Consider the following 20191-nt stretch of genomic DNA (forward strand, 5'->3'; position numbering starts at 1 on the left):
AAATGAATTATATGGCATAGGCTCCAGAGTAGGCAGACCTGCCCTCAACTCACAGCTTTACACTCGGGCACAGTATCTCTCAGGTCCTTAGTTTCTGAATCTGTAAGACTGAGAGGATGTTGTATGCCTTTGTGAAGATTAAGTATAAGCACGAAAGTAAGGTCCTTGACAAATGTCAGAATATTATAATGAGGATTATGAAAACTTCTTTAACTATAACTAAATAACTAACCTTTTAACTTTTTTTTAAATTTCTTTATTGATTAAGGTGTCACATATTGGTCCTCATCCCCCCATTCCCATCCCACACCCCTCCCCACGGATGCCCCCACCTCCCTGTTGTCCTTAACCATTGGTTAGGCTCGTATGCATGCACACAAGTCCTTTGGTTGATCTCTCCCCTCTACCCCCACCTTCCCCTACCCTCCCTCTGAGGCCCGACAGTCCGATCGATGCCTTCTTGTTTCTGGGTCTGTTCTTGTTCATCAGTCTATGTTGTTCATCATTTCCCCTAGATGAGTGAGATCATGTGTTACTAGAAATATACTTATAAGAACCGAATGTGAGACGAGCAATAATAGTTATGCTGACAGGCAAATGAATCAGTCTGTAGTGAGTTTCTTTCTGGACCAACAGTTCTTTTGAGACCCAATTTCAATGTCCACCAGTTCCTTATGTGTACATGTCGGCACTGACTTTTCAGCTCTGGATGGTGGACAAATAGTGGTAATGCAGGTCCGACTCCCTCTGGTTTGGTCTTGCCCGGACCCAGGGGCACGGCCTCACCCGGACCCAGGGGCGCGTGGCCTCACCTGGACCCAGGGGTGCATGGCCTCACCCGGACCCGGGACGCAGCCTCACCCAGACCCAGGGGTGCGTGGCCTCACCTGGGCCCGGGACCCAGCCTCATCCGGACCCAGGGGCGCGTGGTCTCACCCGGACCCGGGACCCAGCCTCGCCCGGATTCAGGGGCGCACGGCCTCACCCAGACCCGGGATCCAGCTTCACCTGGACCCAGGGGCGCGTGGCCTCTCCCGGACCCAGGGGCACGGCCTCACCCGGACCTAGGACCCAGCCTCACCCGGATCCAGGGGCGCATGGCCTCACCCGGACCCGGGATTCAGCTTCACCTGGACCCAGGGGCGCGCGGCCTCGCCTGGACCCGGGGGCGCATGGCCTCACCCGCGGGATCCAGTTTCACCCGGACTCAGGGGCGCGTGGCCTCCCCTGGACCCAGGTGCGCGCGGCCTCACCCGGACCCGGGACCCAGCCTCACCCAGATCCAGGGGCACACGGCCTCACCCGGACCCAGGATCCAGCTTCACCCGGACCCAGGGGTGCACGGCCTCACCCGGACCCAGGACCCAGCCTCACCCGGACCCAGGGGCGCACGGCCTCACCCGGACCTGGGACCCGGCCTCACCCGGACCCAGGGGCGCGTGGCCTCTCCCGGACCCAGGGGTGCATGGCCTCACCTGGGCCCGGGACCAAGCCTCATCTGGACCCAGGGGCACGACCTCACCCAGACCCGGGACCCAGCCTCACCCAGATCCAGGGGTGTGAGGCCTCCCCCAGACCCAAGGGCCTGTGGCCTCACCCAGGCCCAGGGACGCGCAGCCTCGCCCGGACCCAGGGGCGCGCGGCCTCACCCAGACCCGGGACCCAGCCTCACCCAGACCCGGGACCCAGCCTCACCCGGACCCAGGGGCGCGTGGCCTCACCCGGACCCAGGGGCGCGTGGCCTCACCTGGATCCAGGGGCGCGTGGCCTCACCCGGACCCAGGGGCGCGTGGCCTCACCCGGACCCAGGGGCGCGTGGCCTCTCCCGGACCCAGGGGCGCACGGCCTCACCCGGACCCAGGGGCGCGTGGCCTCACCTGGACCCAAGGGCACGGCCTCAGCCCGACCCGGGACCCAGCCTCACCCGGATCCAGGGGCACACGGGCTCACCCGGACCCAGGATCCAGCTTCACCCGGACCCAGGGGCGCGTGGCCTCTCCTGGTCCCAGGGGCGCATGGCCTCACCCGGGCCCGGGACCCAGCCTCACCCGGACCCAGGGGCGCGTGGCCTCTCCCGGACCCAGGAGCACGGCCTCACCCAGACCCGGGCCCAGGGGTGTGAGGCCTCCCCCAGACCCAAGGGCCTGTGGCCTCACCCAGGCCCAGGGGCACGCAGCCTCGCCCGGACCCAGGACCCAGCCTCACCCGGACCCAGGGGTGTGCGGCCTCACCTGGATCTAGGGGCGCGTGGCCTCGCCCAGACCCAGGGGCGCGCAGCCTCACCCTGACCCGGGTCCCAGCCTCGCCCGGACCCAGGGGCGCGCGGCCTCACCCGGACCCGGGATCCAGCGGGGCTTCGTCTTCTTGATCCCAATTCCTGTCGGTCAATTCCCTCTCAGCAATTCCTTCGGCCATTTTCTCAAAGCTCAGGGGCGGCTGCTGCGGAATTCGTTGGGCAGCGGGCTCGGCGAAGCTCCGGTGCGCCCAGTGCGCGGCGGCGGGCTGGTCCGAGGTCGCTGCGGCGGCACTCGGGTCTGCAGCGGCGACCAGTCGCTGGGCAAGCACTCCTGGATCCAGGACCCAGCGGGGCCTCGTCTTCCTGATCCCAACTCTCATCTGTCAATTCCCTCTCAGCAATTCCTCCGGCCATTTTCTCAAAGCTCCGGGGCGGCTGCCGCGGAATTCGTTGGGCGGCAGGCTTGGCGAAGCTCCGGTGCGTGGTGGCGGGCTGGTCCAGGGTCGCTGCGTCGGTGCTCGGGTCTGCAGCGGTGGCCGGTCGCTGGGTGTGCGCACCTGGCTGCTTCCGGGGCGCTGAGATTCTCGAAGGACTCGGAGGTCAGCAAGCGCGGGGTCTCCCACCCCATGTCTCCCAGGGACTCGTCTGTTCGTGCTCGGCAGCGAGTGGAGCCGTCCCCTCAGCTGGAGACCGCTGGGGGAACTGCGCCGAGCACGTTCCAGGCCGCCATTGTGTCGCCTGAGCTGTAGTTCTTAAAGTGTGATCTTTGGCTCACCGGCATCAGCATCATCCCGCATACCCCTCTCTTTTATTCTAGTTGTAGAGCATCTGCTCAGCCAGCCCTCCAGTGGTTCTGGATGGTGTCTGCTCTGTTTTCCCGTTGTAGTTTCAAAATTGTTGTGGTAGGCAACAATCAGGTGTCTGCCCTATGCCTCCATCTTGGTCCTCCTTTGTGTAGTTAAGTCTTGATTGTTGTTGGTGTCACTGGGAGGAATTTTCCTCCAGGCCAATTGGCTGTGAGGACCCGCTGTATCTATAAAGGAAGAGTTGCTGTGCAGCAGACACGTTTATGGGCCGGGACTTGTTCCAGTAGGGCTTTGGCACTCACTGAGTCTGCCTCTTGAATGTGTCCCTTATGCGAGTGGTTGAAATCTGGTGTCGTCTCACACCGACCACTAGATGCCCTCGTTTCTGGGTCTCCAATGGGGTGCAGGTCAGCTACTGTCTAAGGCCACTCAGCAGGAGTTACAGCAAAAACTGCAGTTTTCTCCTCCTGCTTGAGTGGTTTTGGAGCAGTCTGACTGGAGCTGCAGTTTATTTGGTTAAGCTGCCACAGGGCAGGCCATTTATATGCAAAAGCTGCTGTTTGGAGCCTGGGCGGGTTTGTAGAATATGTGGGGCGGGTCTCAGGGCGGGGCGGGGTCTCAGGGCGTCACTAGGCTAGGGTGTGGCAAACGGCAATGGCTGCAAGTCTGCCTTTTCTGCCTTTCCGCGTTTCCAAGTCCCCGCGTCCCGTGCTCCAGCGCAGTAAACACTGATTGCTGGGCGCACCTCTGCAAGAAAGTTGCTCTCACTTTCCGACACGATGGCCGAGAGTCCAGCTTCTCCACGAAGGTGTCTGGGTCTCCCACGCGTCCCCAGAAGCTGGATTTCAGAGTGATGGGGAGCTTATCTCCCTTAGGGTTGGAAAAAAAGCCGCGCGTCCCTTCCCCCGCCATCAGCCTGATTCACGCGCCTCCGCACCTCAGCCCCTCCGCATTTGCTCTTTCCTCTTCCCTCTTAGTTGTAAATCCACCATTCAGCCAGCTCTCCTGTGGTTCTGGGTGGCAGACACTCTGTCCTCTAGTTGTATTTTTGAAATTGCTGTGCGCGGCGCAGTTCATTTGTTTAACTTTGCCGCCATCTTGGTTCTCTACCCCACCTTTTAACTTTAAAAAAATCTAATTTAAAGAGAACAGAAGATTTTCTTGAAAGGGTACTTTTACTTATTTACATAAAAACTGTCATTTTTGTAAATTCCACAAATTTTATATGCAGCACTAATTAACATGCCAATTTTTCCAATGTAGATTATCATAGACTCTCTATATCAAATATTTCATAACTAGAGAGCCAGTGCACGAAATTCATGTATTGGGGGGGGGGGGTCCCCTCAGCCCAGCCTGCACCCTCTCCAATCTGGGACATCCTTCTCACAATCCGGGACCACTGGTTCCTAATTGCTCACCTGCCTGCCTGCCTGATCACTCCTAACTAACCCCCCTTCTGGCCTGGTCACCCCTAACTCCCCCCCCCCTGGCCTGGTCACCCCTAACTGGTCCCCCTGCCGGCCTGGTTGCCCCTTACTGGCCCCCCTGCCGGCCTGGTCATCCCCAACTGCCCCCCACCAGCCTGGTTGCCCCTCATTGCCCCCCCCCTGCCAGCCTGGTCGCCCCCAAACTGCCCCCCGCCCCCGCCAGCCTGGTCGCCCCATGCAGCCTGCTGTTCAGTCATGTGGTCGTCCCTCACTAACCCCCCTGCTGGCCTGGTCGCCCCACGCAGCCCGCTGCTCAGTCGTTTGGTCGGCCCTAACTAACTCCCTTGCCGGCCTGGTCACCCCACACAGCCTGTTTGGTCGTTCGTTCAGTTGTTTCAGTTGCAACGGTCGCTTAGGCTTTTATATATATAGATTATTTAGCTCTACAGGGTGGGGCAAAAGTAGGTTTACAGTTGTATCTACTTTCAAATGCAAAAAGTAAATAATAATACAAAATAATTTTTGCACTCAAAAGTGGTTACAACTGTAAACCTACTTTTGCCCCACCCTGTACAGTTACAGTATTCATATATTTTCATGTTTTCTACTATTGGTAGATTTTAATTAGTGAGACGAAGTTTTGTTTTTTTGTTAGCTTATTTTAGTCACAGTCATCTTTGGAAGATACCATCACATTCATTTCTAAACATTTCTAAGATCAGCAATGCTTCCATTCAATTCTTTTTGAAATAAGGAGGGAAAAGAAAATTTTGATACAAGGTGGAAGATGCATCAAATCATGACCCACTGTTTACTCAAAGAGTGTGGTCAAATGACCTTTAAAAAAAAATTGAAGACTATCTTATTTTGTCTTGCTTGCCTTTTAGTGCTCAGGTAAGGAGTGGCTAGGTAGAGAAAACTGCTGGTCACTGTATATCATGGACTAAATACCTCAAAAGTTACCTGTCACTCAAGTAAACTCAGTCCCCAGTCTTCAGTGGATTGCCCTGTATTTCTGTCAGGTAGAACTGGTTTCTAACTCTCATGAACAAGGATGTTTTATGGGAGGAAAAAAAAAAAAAAAAAGCTCCTTTGTTCCCTGTGCTTCTTTCCCATTCTGGCTCCTCCTGTCTGACCAGGCGAGGGGTGCAGCAGAGCTGCTGCTGGCCCCGACACACAGACCAGAAGGGCCAGAGCACACAACCTCTGCGCTCACCCTGTGCTCAGTCCACGTGGACCCACAACCACCCTTCGCTTCGTTATCAGTTCCTTCAAAGAGGGCTTTCATTATGCCAGAGTTTAGAGTTCATATGGGTACAGATTAGTTTGGAAAGAGACTGCAGTGGGAATGCCTCAATCATAAGAAAACATGCCCCTCTGAGCATATTAGAGTCTGCAGAGCTGGTCAGAGAAATGAGCAACATTTGAGAAGCTCTGGTTTCCTACAGAACTCTCTATCATTCACCTTCTCTTCTCTACAGCTTCATCAGCTTTCACTGGAGTCCCGCAAGGTCCTGGTCCTCTTTTCTCCAGACTTCCTTTACACTGTGCCATTTCTTAATACAGTCACCAAAAAGAGCTTTCTAAACCACTAATCCAATCATACTCACTAGGTCTAAAATCCATCAGTGGCTCATTATCAAGAAAAAAAATGTGAATCTCCAACATGGCATATAAGGCCCTGCATTATCTGCCTCTGGACTCATCTTCCCAAAGTTCTCCCTAATACCCCGACTTAACTGCATTTCCCATCCCCCTCGCCTCCCCTCCCATTACTTAATATGGCAGTTTCTCAACCTCAGCACTATTAACATTTAGGTCAGATGATTCCTTCTTTGTTGGCAAGGTGAGGTGAGGGGGTTGCCCTTTGAATTGTAGGTGTTCAGCAGTGTCCCTGGCTTTTACCCACTAAATGTCAGTAGCATGCCCCCTCCCCCCCATCACAACAATACAAAATTTCTCCAGACACTGCCAATGGCCCCTAGAGGGTAAAATCACCCCAAACTGAGAACCACTGGCTTACATCCTTGCCTTTATATATATGTTACTCTCTTACTGAAACAGCACCTACCTTTCCCCTTCACCCTGTCCTGAATTTCTTCACCCGGTAACTCCTGAACTTGAACTTTCAGCTGAGCTGTCCTCTTAACTTCCTCTCACTTCCAATAGAAGTAACTGACCTTTTTCTGAGTACCCTCAGTACTCTGTATTCAAGCCAGTCACCATCAAACAACATCAAACACTGCTGTAAGCGCCGTTTCCCTGTCAGACTGCCTGCTCTGTGAGGGCAGGGCTGAGTCTCTGCCACTGTATCTCCAGCACCTGGCACAATGCAGCTATCAAAGCAGGTGCTCAGCCCTAGCCGGTTTGGCTCAGTGGATAGAGCGTCGGCCTGCGGACTCAAGGGTCCCAGGTTTGATTCTGGTGAAGGGCACGTACCTTGGTTGCGGGCACATACCCAGTGGGGGGTGTGCAGGAGGCAGCTGATCGATGTTTCTCTCACATTGATGTTTCTCACTCTCTATCCCTCTCTCCCTTCCTCTCTGTAAATGGTCAATAAAATATATTAAAAAAAAAAAAAAAGCAGGTGCTCAAAAATGTGGAATCAACAGGTGAAAAGTAAATACAAGTATTCTGAAACAATCATGGCAGTTAGAAAAACAGGCAAGGGGGGAGGTAGAAGAAGGCAAAGTGGGGATAAATGATGATGGAAGGAGACTTGACTTGGGGTGGTGAACACACAATATACAGATGATGTATTACAGAATTGTACCTATATTATTATTAACCAACTAGGGGCCCGGTGCACGAAGATTCGTGCACGGGGGGAGGTGGGTAGGGTTGGGGGGGGGTCCCTCAACCCGACCTGCACCCTCTCCAATCTGGGAGCCCTCAGGGGAACCCTCTCCAATCTGGGAGTTTCTGTCTGTCTTTGTAATCATATGAGCGAATTGTTTGAGACCCCAACCCAGTTTGGTTTGGTGCTCACAGAATAATAGAGGGTTTTTTTCTTTGCTTCATTGGTGGAGATTTCCTGGAAGTTTTAGGATATCTTCCCTTTAATTTTTCCTAGACACTCTGATTTTACTTATGTCTCTCACCTTTGCTTTCACAATACTTCCGCGGCCCCTGGCCAGGCTGACAGGCCTGGACACTCCAGCAGTGGTGGAGCAGTGAGACAGGATCCGCTGCCAGAGGGGGCGGATCCAGCCTCGCCGCTTGGTCCCCACGACCCCCAGCCGGGCCGACAGGCCTGGACACTCCAGTGGCGGGGCTGAGGGGACTGGGTGCCACCATCTTTGTGACGGAGTGACAGTTAATTTGCATATTACTATTTTATTAGATAGGATGTCACCCCAATAAATTCAATTAAAAAACAAACAAACAAAAAACAGGTAAGTCACATAAGCAGTTCAGTTTAGTACCCTCAGGTGTTGAAAGATGTTAAAACCTTATGTTGTATCAGAGGTCATGTCCAATTTTTACGAAAAAATAAAGAGAGAAATTAAGAAATTGGGAGCTAACTCACAGCTTGTAAGTACCGGAAAGACAAGATGGGGCCGCTCAATGCCCCATAAGCATTTCTGTCTTCAAAATCTCCTTCTTCAAGCAAGAATTGTTGGCCTTTAAAATGTTCTTTTTCATAGGCAACCCACCTAGAAATACAGAGGACAACAACAGAGCCATTAATAAAACGGTAGTCAAGAACGCAAGGAAAAAAAAACCATGATAAAGCACCCCGTTGCACATCAGTGTTTTAAAAAGCAACACATTTGCTTTTTTACCATTTACAAAGACAAATGGTATACTCTTCATGGATCAATAATTTTTATAGTTTGCAGTCTCTTCCCCCAAAAAGGTTAACTGTTGCAGAATTACAACAAAGCAGTGCTCATTAATGCATGTGGTGTGGCCTGATACCACATCTCCAAATGGCTGAAGAACAGTTTACCAAGTAAAAAATAATGGAAAGCACAAATAGGCAATGAGACAAGTTACAAACCCACACTGAGATGCAAAGATAGTCACCCCTGTTGTACTGATGAAGCCCTCTGGAACGACAGCATGATTACTACATTAAACATTCGTTTAGGTTCAGATCAAAGGAGCCTCTCACCAGGCTTCAGACCTAAAACACATTGCATGGGGGTTTAGCAAAGAGACACTGGGAAGTGCGACCGAGCTGGCATTAGCCGTGGTGGCCTTCGTGCATGCAGAGACGTCTGCAGGTGTTTATGGTGGGAAGCGTTGCTCCCGCCATTTTATCAGTACGTTTCAAGGACACAGGCTTCTGGACTTCTCATCTAAAACTGTCAGTACAGAACACTGACAAACACCATTAGGCATTAAGCTCCTCCATGAAACTTACATTTTACGGAGTAACCGGAGTAGCTAATGCAGTGTGGGCAAAGACGGGTCACAGTGTGTGTTGACGCACTTAGACCCTCCCTGCAGCCACACTGTGCGACCAGAGTGGGATCCCCTCCCTGGCACATGCCAAGGATGACTATTTTGGGCTCCTGTGTTGGGGACTTCTGAATTCTGGAGTTGGACAAACTGAAGCCTGGTAAGGCTATTACTGTTAGTTTCCTTTCTCCACCCCTACTATCGTTGTGAAGATATAAAAATATTCCACAGAATTGTTTCCATAGGGTGCAGAACTACAGGAGCCGCTCAGCAATCATGAATCCTTCCCCACTTTGTGCTGCAGGTGTGCGTACAGCAGGGGAAGGGGGGCACATGAGTTGGAATAAACATGTCTTATACATCTTAATATATTTGTAATGTGTACAGAAACTAGCATTTTCTTTATTCTTAAGCTATTATGTGAAAATAAATCTTATAAGAAAACTTTCAAATTCTAAGCTTTCTTTTATATAAATGAGGCTACTCGAAGCAAGCTTTTAATGCATTTAATGGGAAAAAGAATAAAAGGTACAGAGGACCATAATATTAAAGAACAGACCAGTAAATTTTCATATAATGACAGTTGAAAATCTTCTGCCCAGTTTTTCTGAATAGATTTGATTAAGATTCAATATATATATATATATATCCATCTGAGATATTAAAATGTAGATGTTATCTGAGAAAAATTAAGAAACATCAACCTCTCTTTCCCCAGATTCCTCAAGATGGGAGAGAGATGAGGAAGAGCTCATAAACAGCTGACAAAAGTGAAAAATGGTAGAAACACAGAAAAAATAATGAAGTTAGCTGTTTATCTCTCAATGGGGACATCACATTTTTCTCTGCAGTTGCCATCTAAAAATGAAAGTGTGTATGTTGTATTGTGAGCCATAATATTTTGAGATTTTTATAAAATAATTGTAGAAAAGAACAATGAAAATCACAATCTAGTTAATGGGAACAATATCTGGATCCCAGAAGGAAGAAAAGGCAAAAATATTTACCAAAGGATTAACAAGAAGCATGTGTGTTCACAAATCAGAGAACACCGCAAATAAATACAACACAACAGAAATGTGTTTGTCCAAAGCATATTTGTTCTTCAAGCCCCTGATAAAAATTTAAAATTCAAAAATAATTACAAAATAAAGTTGAAAGAAAAAAAAATAAACTTTTATGAAAATAAATATATTTACCAAAACAAAACAAAAAAAGAGTTAGATGATTACCAAAATGTCAGACCAATTATGGATATGACCCACCTATCTAGCATATTGCATAGTCTCTTATAATTCCAATTTGGTTGGTATGGCCATCGCTTGATTTTTTTTTGCTGTAAATAGAAAATTCTAAGTCTCTAAAATGTAGATGCTTGAGTGATCTTATATAAGTCATTTAATTTCTATGGATAAAGTATTTTAATATCATCTTTCGCTAGAGTATCCTGAATAAGTTATACAATGTTAGCTCAAGTATCAAGAGGTACCAAGGCTTAAATTAAAATGAACCAACATTCCAAATAGACCAACATATCAACAGAGAGACTAACAGGAAGTATTTGGAGGGATCAGTACTGATTTTACCTGCCAGGATACAAATACAGAGGGCACAGCCGAGTCGGGCCACAGATTTCCTGGGGCTCCGGCCCCAGTAACTGCTGATTGAGACTGAGTTAGCACAATCATGGCTACACTTGGGTTTATACTTAGGAGTCCTTTGGGGGCTTCCAAATGCAGTTCAGGGCCACAGGTTAACAATATCAAAATGCCTTACTTTGAAACAGACAACCAGGCTACTTCTTTCATGAGGGAGGGCTCACTGTCAATGTCAGCACAGCGTCAACTAAGATCAACAGAAGAGATTTTTTATTTTGTGTTGTGTTGACCCTATGAGATCAGAGTGTATCAGGAAGCTATAGGACAGAATATTCACTAAAAATACTTTAAGCCTGGCCGGTGTGGCTCAGTGTTTGAGTGTCGACCTATGAACCAGGAGGTCATGGTTGGATTCCCGGTCAGGGCATATGCCTGGGTTGTGGGCTCGATTCACCGTGTGGGGTGTGTAGGAGGCAACCAATCAATGATTCTCTCTCATCATTGATGTTTCAATCCTTCTCTCCCTTTCCCTTCCTCTCAGAAATCAATAAAAATATTTAAAACAAACAAAAAATACTAGGGCTCTCATCCATGTTCATAATCTGTAAGAAAATAATTTTATTTGCAATTCTTATTTCTATATTGTGATTAGTAATACTAAGTGCTGAAGTTTTGGAAACTATTTTCTCTATTTAATCTACCTCAACATCTGTAATGCCAAGAGTTCACAGGAAGCTACTATTAGCTAATATTTTTTATTTCCCATATTATCAAAGGAATTTATATCTTCAGACTAAGGCAGGTGGTTTTTGCTCTGCTTAGCACATTTTCTGTACTGACCTTCATAAATAGACTAAATCAACTATTGAAAATATGACACTCACACTCCACCGATGACACGAATAGATCCAATTCCATGAAAGTCCTCATCATTTTTTAAAAAATTAGGGACAGAATCTATATGTTCACTAAACTCTTTGGCCTGTCCATGGAAGTGAGGTTCTTCATAAATAATAACCTAAAAAATATGAAAGAAAAGTACTTAACATGCTCATATTTTAGAATAGATACACACTAAAGACAACACCATGAATAAGGATCACGGTCTGTTTTTTCATTAATATATACTTACACTCGAGCACAGTGTCTGACAGTCACAAGGCATAAATGAGTCTTTAGCATCACAATGATAAAATATCTTAATAGTATACTCTCTTATATTAAAATACTCAAGTCTGATCACATTGTTCTGATTACCCAAATCCTAGGATCCTCTAACAGGATAAACTCTTATAACTCGTTCTTGAATTATCTTTATAAGTTTACTAGTAGCCCATTTGCACGAAGATTCGTGCAATAGACCTTCATTCACTGGCTGCCTGCACCAGTTTTCTGCCGGCACCGGGGACCCAGGCCTTGGCTGTGGCCACTGCCTTCTGCCTTCAGGGTCGGGGCTTGGCCCCGGGCGGCTTTCCCGGCCTTGGGCTTGGCCACACCCAGCGTCCCTGCTACCGATCGCAGGAGCCGACCCCCAGTGGCTTCCTGCGATCGGTGCAGGCTCCCCGCTGGTGCCCAAGGCCGGGGAAAGCCTCGGGCGGCTTTCCCCGGCCTTGGGCTCGGCCGCACCCAGCGTCCTTGCAACAGTTTCCTGGTGGGCGTGGCTTGGTTGGTGGGCGTGGCTTGGGTGTAGCGAAGGTGCGGTCAATTTGCATATTTGTCTATTATAAGGTAAGATTCCTGTGGTTAGAATTTAATACAAACCTTCCTTATACTTATGGAATTTCCCCTGTGAGAAATAAAAATTCTCTTGAGTTCCCAGGGCATAATAATAAATTATCTATGGATTTGAGAAAACATATGCTGTTTCCTATAACGCTGCTTCTATGGTCATTACTATTTAACGAGAAGAAAGAGACAGGCAAATTCTTGAGTCTAAGTATAAAACTTCCTAAAAATAAAAAATGATTGAAAAAGTTATAGTATTTTTACTCCATAGTGGGTTTAAATTAGGGGGGAGGAGGTAAATGTAGAAGGAAATAAATTTGCAACATTTCATTTACTTCAAATTTGGATTGGTACAAGTATTTCTTTTCCACCATTTTTGATGCTCTTTATTCTCACGTATGAGCTGCCCTTAGTATGTGGAAGTGATAACAGCGCTAGTCTACCCACATACTATCACTTGGTCCTATTTGTGGCCAATGGCATAATCTGTGCACAGCTGGCAACACATGACCTTGGCAAGTAAGATCCCATGCTTAACCACAGCGAACCAGCAAGTGATAGCTCTTATTATTATTTTCTTTTTTATAAATCTTTATTGTTGAAAGTATTAGGTATGTCCCCTTTTTATTCCCCATTGCCCTCTCCTCCCCGCAAAGCCTTTACCACCCTATTGTCATGTCTATGGGTTATGTATACCTTTTGTAAAAACTGATAAAATTATACAGACTGAAGTAAACATGTAGCACTGCTCCTGCAGTTTTCTACCCGTTGAGTCTTCACCAGGTGCTGTATTGGAAGTAATGAAGTTTTATTTGGGTTGAATACATATGCCGAACACACCCAAAATAAGAAAGAAGCGATAATCCTTTGATGAGTAAGCCATAACTAACATCTAACACCGTGAAAATTGTGACTGTCTATGATAGCCATTCCATTCACACACCCCTACAACCTGCCAGACTGCAACGTCCAAGGAAGACCCAGGCTGCTGCACCTAAGTTCTGACTCAGCAAGCAAGGAGACTGCGACAGGAGCTACTCAGGGAGTGTCCCAGCTAATTCTGCCTCTACTGGGTCCCCGGTTTGAAACTTTGGTTAAAAGTTAGAATCACTGGGGAAGCTCTGGAAAATATGACCGCACCCAGGACCAAAACAGTACCTTTGTGAGTGGAACCCAGGCATAAGTATTTTTTTAACTCAGATATGTGTGATTCCATCATACAGCCAAAATGTATTAGACACCCTCAGATATTGAGTTCCAAAAGACTCCATCTAGAGAGAATGGTAGTCAATTCCACAAATTAGGAAGCCCCCAATGAGAGGTTTGGATGCTGTGTGTTTGGAGGAGAGGAGAATGGATAAATCGCTGCCCACCCCTGCCCCTGGAGGTGCCAAGCCCTCATTACACAGAGGCCTATTGGCAGCTTTTCTCACTGCACTTTTATCTTCTGACCTCTCCTTAGACACATTTTATAATTCTATTTCTTCCTTTCTTTCCCAAAATGTGCTTAATTGTGGCACCGCTACCACTCTAGTTTTCATTGCCTCTATCCTTCTCTTTAAATACGCATGATTTAAAAACTGCCGTCTACCTGACAGAGCTATCTACACCCTCTAACCATCCTAGATCTCCTTGAGCATCACCCCAAAGGCCTGCTAGGTATCTCCACCTGAATATCTACCTGCCACCTATACCCCACCCCAAACCAAAATCAAACTGACCACTTTTCACTGTCAGCAGGTGCTTACTGGGTTTGACTGCGTTTTCAGTACAGACCTGGGCTTTCGTGCAGTCACCTCCCCCTAACCCAACATTCACAAGCTGGGCATTGTTAACATATATTCAGATAATTGTTTTCTATTTTAACAGTTCAAATTACACAAAAAATTAATACTCAATCTTTTTTAGCTACTACAAAAGCCTGTTCCAAACTTACCTTTAAGTTCATGGGCATTTCCACTTTCAGTCCACCCTTAAGAAAATAAGAAATTTTCATGTTAAATATATAAACATTTAAAACATTTGAAAGTAACTATGTGACATGCATATATAGGCTATATAAAAATCTGATTAGTGAAGATTATGTACCAGTTAAATTTAAGTTGTGGTAAATTTAAAATTTTAAGAACAGAACTTTACAATAGTTAAAGTCAAGCCAGACTTCTCTACATCAATGTAGATGGGGCAGGAGATATTAAAAGATACTTTCCAGCCTGGCCAGTGTGGCTCAGTGGTTGAGCAATGACCTATGAACCAGGTGGTCACAGGTTCGATTCCCAGTCAGGGCACATACTTGGGTTGTGGGCTCAATTCCCAGTGTGGGGCATGCAGGAGGCAGCCAGTCAGTGATTCTCTCTCATCATCACTCTCTCTCTCTCTCTCCCCATTCCTCTCTGAGATTAAAAAAAACATATGTATTATACTTTCCAGATTACAATAATTACAAGGAAGAAAACAGAACTTTAGTCCTTAAGCACACATAAACAATTAAAGATTTAATCCCAAATCCAAAAATAAGAGTGGAATTGTTAGATTTAAAAACCTCATTTGGCAGAAGAGATTTCTAAAGCACTTATTACTAAAAGTTTTCTCTACAATTGCTTGAGCTTTTAAATTAGAGAGAGCACTTCCTCTTCCATGTTCTGTCAATACTTTTTATCACATTTAATATCTTTTTGGCCTCAAGGTTATAGAGCAAGTATGTCAAACTCGCGGCCCATGGGCCGCATGCCTCATTTATTTGGCCCGTGTTAGCCTCTGAGTTTGACATGCTTTTATAGAGCAGAAAAAGTACCTTTCTTTTCACAAAAAAACACACAACTAATTCTACAATCTACTTGTTTCTAATGCTATCCCTCATTATAATATTTCTTAAAATTTCTTAGTTTGTTCGTAATTTTTTAAAAAAGGCACAAAACAACCAAATATGCCTTTATCATACAGGTAACATTTAATTAATACTTTGCACCTCAAATAAAAATGTTTGCAAGAAAACAAATAAACACTGAAGGTACTTATCTTTAAGAAAGCCACCACTGACAGACTGCCCATTTATTACTAATGCTGAGCTTAGCATGTATTACTACAATTGAAGAGTATAATTTATAAGTAATTTATAATAAGCATAAAAAAGAAAATTCAAAACTTTATTAAATAGTCAAAAATTTCACAGAACATTTATAAGGAAACTAGAGGCCTGGTGCACGAAATTCGTGCATGGGGGTTGTGTCTCTCACCCCAGCCTGCACCCTCTCCAATCTGGGACCCCTCTCCAATCTGGGACCCCTTTTACAATCCAGGACTGCTGGCTCCCAACTGCTTGCCTGCCTGCCTGCCTGCCTGATTGCCCCTAACTGCTTCTGCCTGCTAGCCTGATCACCCCCTAACCATTCCCCTGCCAGCCTGATTGATGCCTAACTGCTCCCTGCCAGCCTGTTTGCCCCTAACTGCCCTCCCCTGCAGGCCTGGTCACCCCTAACTGCCCTCCCCTGCAGGCCTGGTCACCACTAACTGCCCTCCCCTGCAGGCCTGGTCACCACTAACTGCCCTCCCCTGCAGGCCTGGTCCCCCCCAACTGCTCTCCCCTGCAGGCCTGGGTTGCCCCCAACTGCCCCTCTCTCCAGGCCCTGTCTCTCCCAACTTCCCTCCTCTGCCAGCCTGGTCACTCCTGCCCTCCCCTGCAGGCTTGATCGCCTCCAACTGCCCTCCCTTGCAGGCCTGGTCCCTCCCAACTGCCCACCCCTGCTGACCATCTTGTGGTGGCCATCTTGTGTCCACACAGGGGCAGGATCTTTGACCACATGGGGCAGCCATCTTATGTGGTTGGAGTGATGGTCAATTTGTATATTACTCTTTTATTAGATAGGATAGAGGCCTGGTGCACGGGTGGGGGCCAGCTGGTTTGCCCTGAAGGGTGTCCCATATCAGGGTGAGGGTTCCCCTGGGGCGTGGGGTGGCCTGGGCGAGGGGCCTGTGGTAGTTTGCAGGCCGGCCACGCCTCCCGGCGACCCAAGCAGAGGCCCTGGGATCTGGGATTTATTTATCTTCTATAATTGAAACTTTGTAGCCTTGAGTGGAGGCCAAGGCAGGCCAGGAAGTTTGGCTTCCTCCATCGCCAGGAAAACCCAAGCCTCCTGCTCGCTCCGTGGCCGCAGCCATTTTTGTTGGGATTTATTTATCTTCTATAATTGAAACTTTGTATCCTTGAGCAGAGGCCAGGGCTGGCCAGAGTGGGTGGAAAGCTTGGCTTCCTCTATTGCCGGGGAAACCCAAGCCTCCTGCTCGGTCCGTGGCTGGTTGCCATCTGGTTGGGTTAACTCGCTCCTGATTGGCTGGTGGGTGTGGCTTGTGGGAGTAGCGGAGGTACAGTCAATTTGCATATTACTCTTTTATTAGATAGGATTGCATGTACTGTTTAACTTTAGCACAAAATAAATTAGATGTTTGTCTTCTGGAAAAAAATTAAAATTTCTCACATGGATATTCTCTACAATATAAAGAAACAGAAAAACAATGAATTCATCGTTTGTTGATTCAGGTAGTATTCACATTCATTTCTCAGGATTGAGATGCATGAGCAATCATCAGAGCTATTTAATTTTGGATTCAAGGGTATTTGAAAAAAATATTGTTTTTTTTACATTTGCTTACCATTTGAAGTGGTTGCAATGATTTCATTTCTGCTGCAGAAATCTCAAAGAGTCCATGGCCTTCTTCCAAAATTGTAGCTTGCCCCTTAAAATTAATATCTGGGTATGCAAGCCAACTAAAAAGGAAGGAATGATTGGTTAAAGCATAACAGGAATACCTTAGTCTGGTTTTGTAAAAGTTAAAAGGAAAAAGGTCTACGTAAAAACAAAATAAAAACCCATCATGGAATTATGCTAATCAAACTCTCTCAAAGTGACTGTGCCAAGCAAGAAACAACAAGTTAACATGCTATTAAGTACTTACATTCAGCATTACTGATTCTATAGTAAGTCTATCATATGTTTTCCAAGCATTAAAAATTTCCAATACTTCAAGTCAAGCAGAATATAAGTGAAGTATCAATACCATACCACCATGTTCCATTCTTTTGAAAATTGGAGCAATCAGAGGTAAGGATTCCACTAGGCATCTTACAACTTTGACATACATTTTTAGAATCAGTTATCAGTTCTACTGGCTGCCTCAGGAACAGTATGTGAATAAGATTCCTCAAAGACTCATCTAGCTTCCACCTAAATTTGATAATTACAGATATTGCTCATGGGTAGGGTTAATTACTGGGTCTGCCCAAGAGTTCTAATCCATGGTTGGGGAACATGAAGAAAGACGTCCTACAATGACCCCAGAATTCTACATCACCATTGTCAAAGCAGATGAAAACAGTGAATGAAATAAGAGAGATCCATGTTGAACCAGGCATCACAGAATTTTTGAATTAAGACTAAACTCAGACCCATACTCCTGAAGATACCTTTGGAATCAGAAAGGCCTCGCCTAGGCCCAACCCCTTAATTGCCTTACTTATAACACTAGTGGCCCAGTGCACGAAATTTGTGCACATTAAAAGGGAATTAGAGGAAATATTTTAGTATTTCTATTTGCCCTTTCTCTATAATAGAAGTGTCAGAGATGAAAGAAAATTAGTAAAATGTACATGAAAATCTCCCTCCTGTCAGAGTCTGGGGTGCACCACAGGACCCAGAGTCATGTCCCCGCCCACCTGCGTGCGCACCTCAAAATCACGCAAGACCCAGACCTGGATGACCCCACCCCCATCAAGCCCAGCAGGGCGGGGGGCACAGCCTCAGGTCCCCCGTCAAACCCCACTGGGTGGGGGGCTCAGCCTCGGGTCCCCTGCCCCCGGCGCGAGGGCATGAGGGTGCGAGGGCGTGATGACCATTTGCACATTAGCTCTTTTTATATAGGATGAGCACAGCTCCACCTGCCTTGCAGGCATAGAGGAGTAATAAACAAAAAGGTACCATGTCCCTGGCACTGCAGAGGCACTCAGCAACTACTAGCACTGAGACGCTCCAGAAATAGTTCAGGCTGCAGAATTTTAGGCCAGGGACACACTTTTATTTCTAAGTCCTAAAATGTGGTGGAGAAAAAGAGATGGATGCATCAACCGAGAATGGTGTGTGAGACTGTGAGCCATACAGCAAAGACTTAATAGGAGCCAAAGAGAGAGAATCTGTTTTGTCCCTGCAGCAGTCTTTCTTAGGTATCCAGGGGCACAAAGGAAATTAACTTACACTTCAGAAATATGTGTGTCACCTACTTAAATATGAAACAAAAAGTTAACTTTGGTGGCCATCAATTACTGAAATAAAGAGAAACGGATACGTACACTCCCGACTTCACAGTGAAGGACACATATTTGGGGATATTCAGCTCTTCCAAATTAGGGACTGCTCGCTGTATGCAGACAGGACAACATGGTGGGTCAGACTGTAGGCAAAGTTCTATCTCTGGAATACTACAATCCTGGAAAAAAAAATTGGTTTTGAAATCATCTAAGAAACACACAGTCCAGTATTCTCAGCACCATGGACATGCCGTCACAATTATTCTCATTGCTCAGTTAAATTTCTTTACAGGGAAACATAAAAGAAATACTGTTTCCCCATACCAGTTTTTTAAAATAAATTTTTCATTTTGAAAATTTTTTTTTTTACATTTTTCAATTACAGTTTACATTCATTCAATATCCTATCTAATAAAAGGGTAATATGCAAATTGATTGTCACTCCAACACACAAGATGGCCGCATCCATGTAGTCAAAGGTGGCCGCCCCTATGTGGACACAAGATGGCTGCCACAAGATGGCTGGCAGGGGAGGGCAGTTAGGGGCGACCAGGCTGGCAAGGGAGGGCAGCTGGGGGTGACCAGGCCATCAGGGGAGGGCAGTTGGGGGCGACCAGGCCTGCAGGGGAGGGCAGTTAGGGGCTATCAGGCTGGCAGGGGAGCAGTTAGGTGTCAATCAGGCTGGCAGGGGAGTTCTTAGTGGGTGATCAGGCTGGCAGGCAGAAGCAGTTAGGGGCAATCAGGCAGGCAGGCAGGCAGGCAGGTGAGCAGTTGGGAGTCAGCAGTCCTGGATTGTGAGAGGGATGTCCAACTGCCTGTTTAGGCCCGATCACACCAGGATCAGGCCTAAACGGGCAGTTGGGCATCCCTCGAGGGGTCCCAGATTGGAGAGGGTGCAGGCTGGGCTGAGGGACACACTCCCCCCGTGCACGAATTTCGTGCACCAGGCTTCTTGTTATTTTATATTAGTTTCAAGTGTACAACATAGCGGTTAGACATTTATATAATTTATGAAGTGATCCCCCCAATAAGTCTAGTAGCCACCTGGCACCATACATAGTTATTACAATATTTTTTATTATGTTCCCTATGATGTACTTTACATCCTCATGACTATTCTATAACTGCCAATTTGTCCTTCTTAATCCCTTCATTTTTTTCACCCATCTTCCCAAGCCCCTCCTATCTGGCAACCAATAAATTTTTCTACAGAGTTATGCTGATATGATAAAAATTATAAATATTATTGGTTGAGAAAGTATTATTCCAATATTTTCTGCTTTGTTTTTAGAAGTCTTGTTCCAGTAAGCAATGCTCAGAGTTACCAAACCATCTGAGTGCCAAACACCTGTAAGCCTTCCTTCTTAGAAGCACAACAGAGCCACGGGGAGAAAAAGCTAAGTAAAAGCTGATCTCATGAGCAACATTAAAAAATAAATAGCAGAGAGGCACTACACCCTCAGTGTGTTATCTAATTTACAATGACAAAAGAGGTAGGAATTAGAGGTGAGGGTAAAGGAAATCTGTTTTTCTACTTGTGGCATTTTATTTTCTTTAGTACAGATTGAGTTGAAGAAGAAAGGCATTATGAAATTTGACCCTACATTCCATCACACATGCACTGTCACCATGTCCTGTCAGACCTTCCTTAAAATTTCACTTGTGTTTATCTCTTTATCTATTCCCATGGT

General features: G+C 46.7%; 1 protein-coding gene across 1 annotated transcript in view; it reads right to left on the reverse strand.

Moving 5' to 3' along the window:
- Positions 1-20191, reverse strand: part of CRYBG3 (crystallin beta-gamma domain containing 3) — a 140919-nt gene that overhangs the window by 50654 nt on the left and 70074 nt on the right. Inside the window, exons 8-12 of the mRNA XM_054714056.1 lie at positions 18543-18679; positions 16853-16967; positions 14139-14174; positions 11362-11495; positions 8002-8128 (exon numbers count right to left, since the gene is read on the reverse strand). Coding sequence (XP_054570031.1) covers positions 8002-8128; positions 11362-11495; positions 14139-14174; positions 16853-16967; positions 18543-18679 — 549 coding nt within the window. The remainder of the gene's footprint in view (positions 1-8001; positions 8129-11361; positions 11496-14138; positions 14175-16852; positions 16968-18542; positions 18680-20191) is intronic.

This window comes from Eptesicus fuscus, chromosome 3, assembly GCF_027574615.1.
Source record: "Eptesicus fuscus isolate TK198812 chromosome 3, DD_ASM_mEF_20220401, whole genome shotgun sequence".
Taxonomy (NCBI): domain Eukaryota; kingdom Metazoa; phylum Chordata; class Mammalia; order Chiroptera; family Vespertilionidae; genus Eptesicus; species Eptesicus fuscus.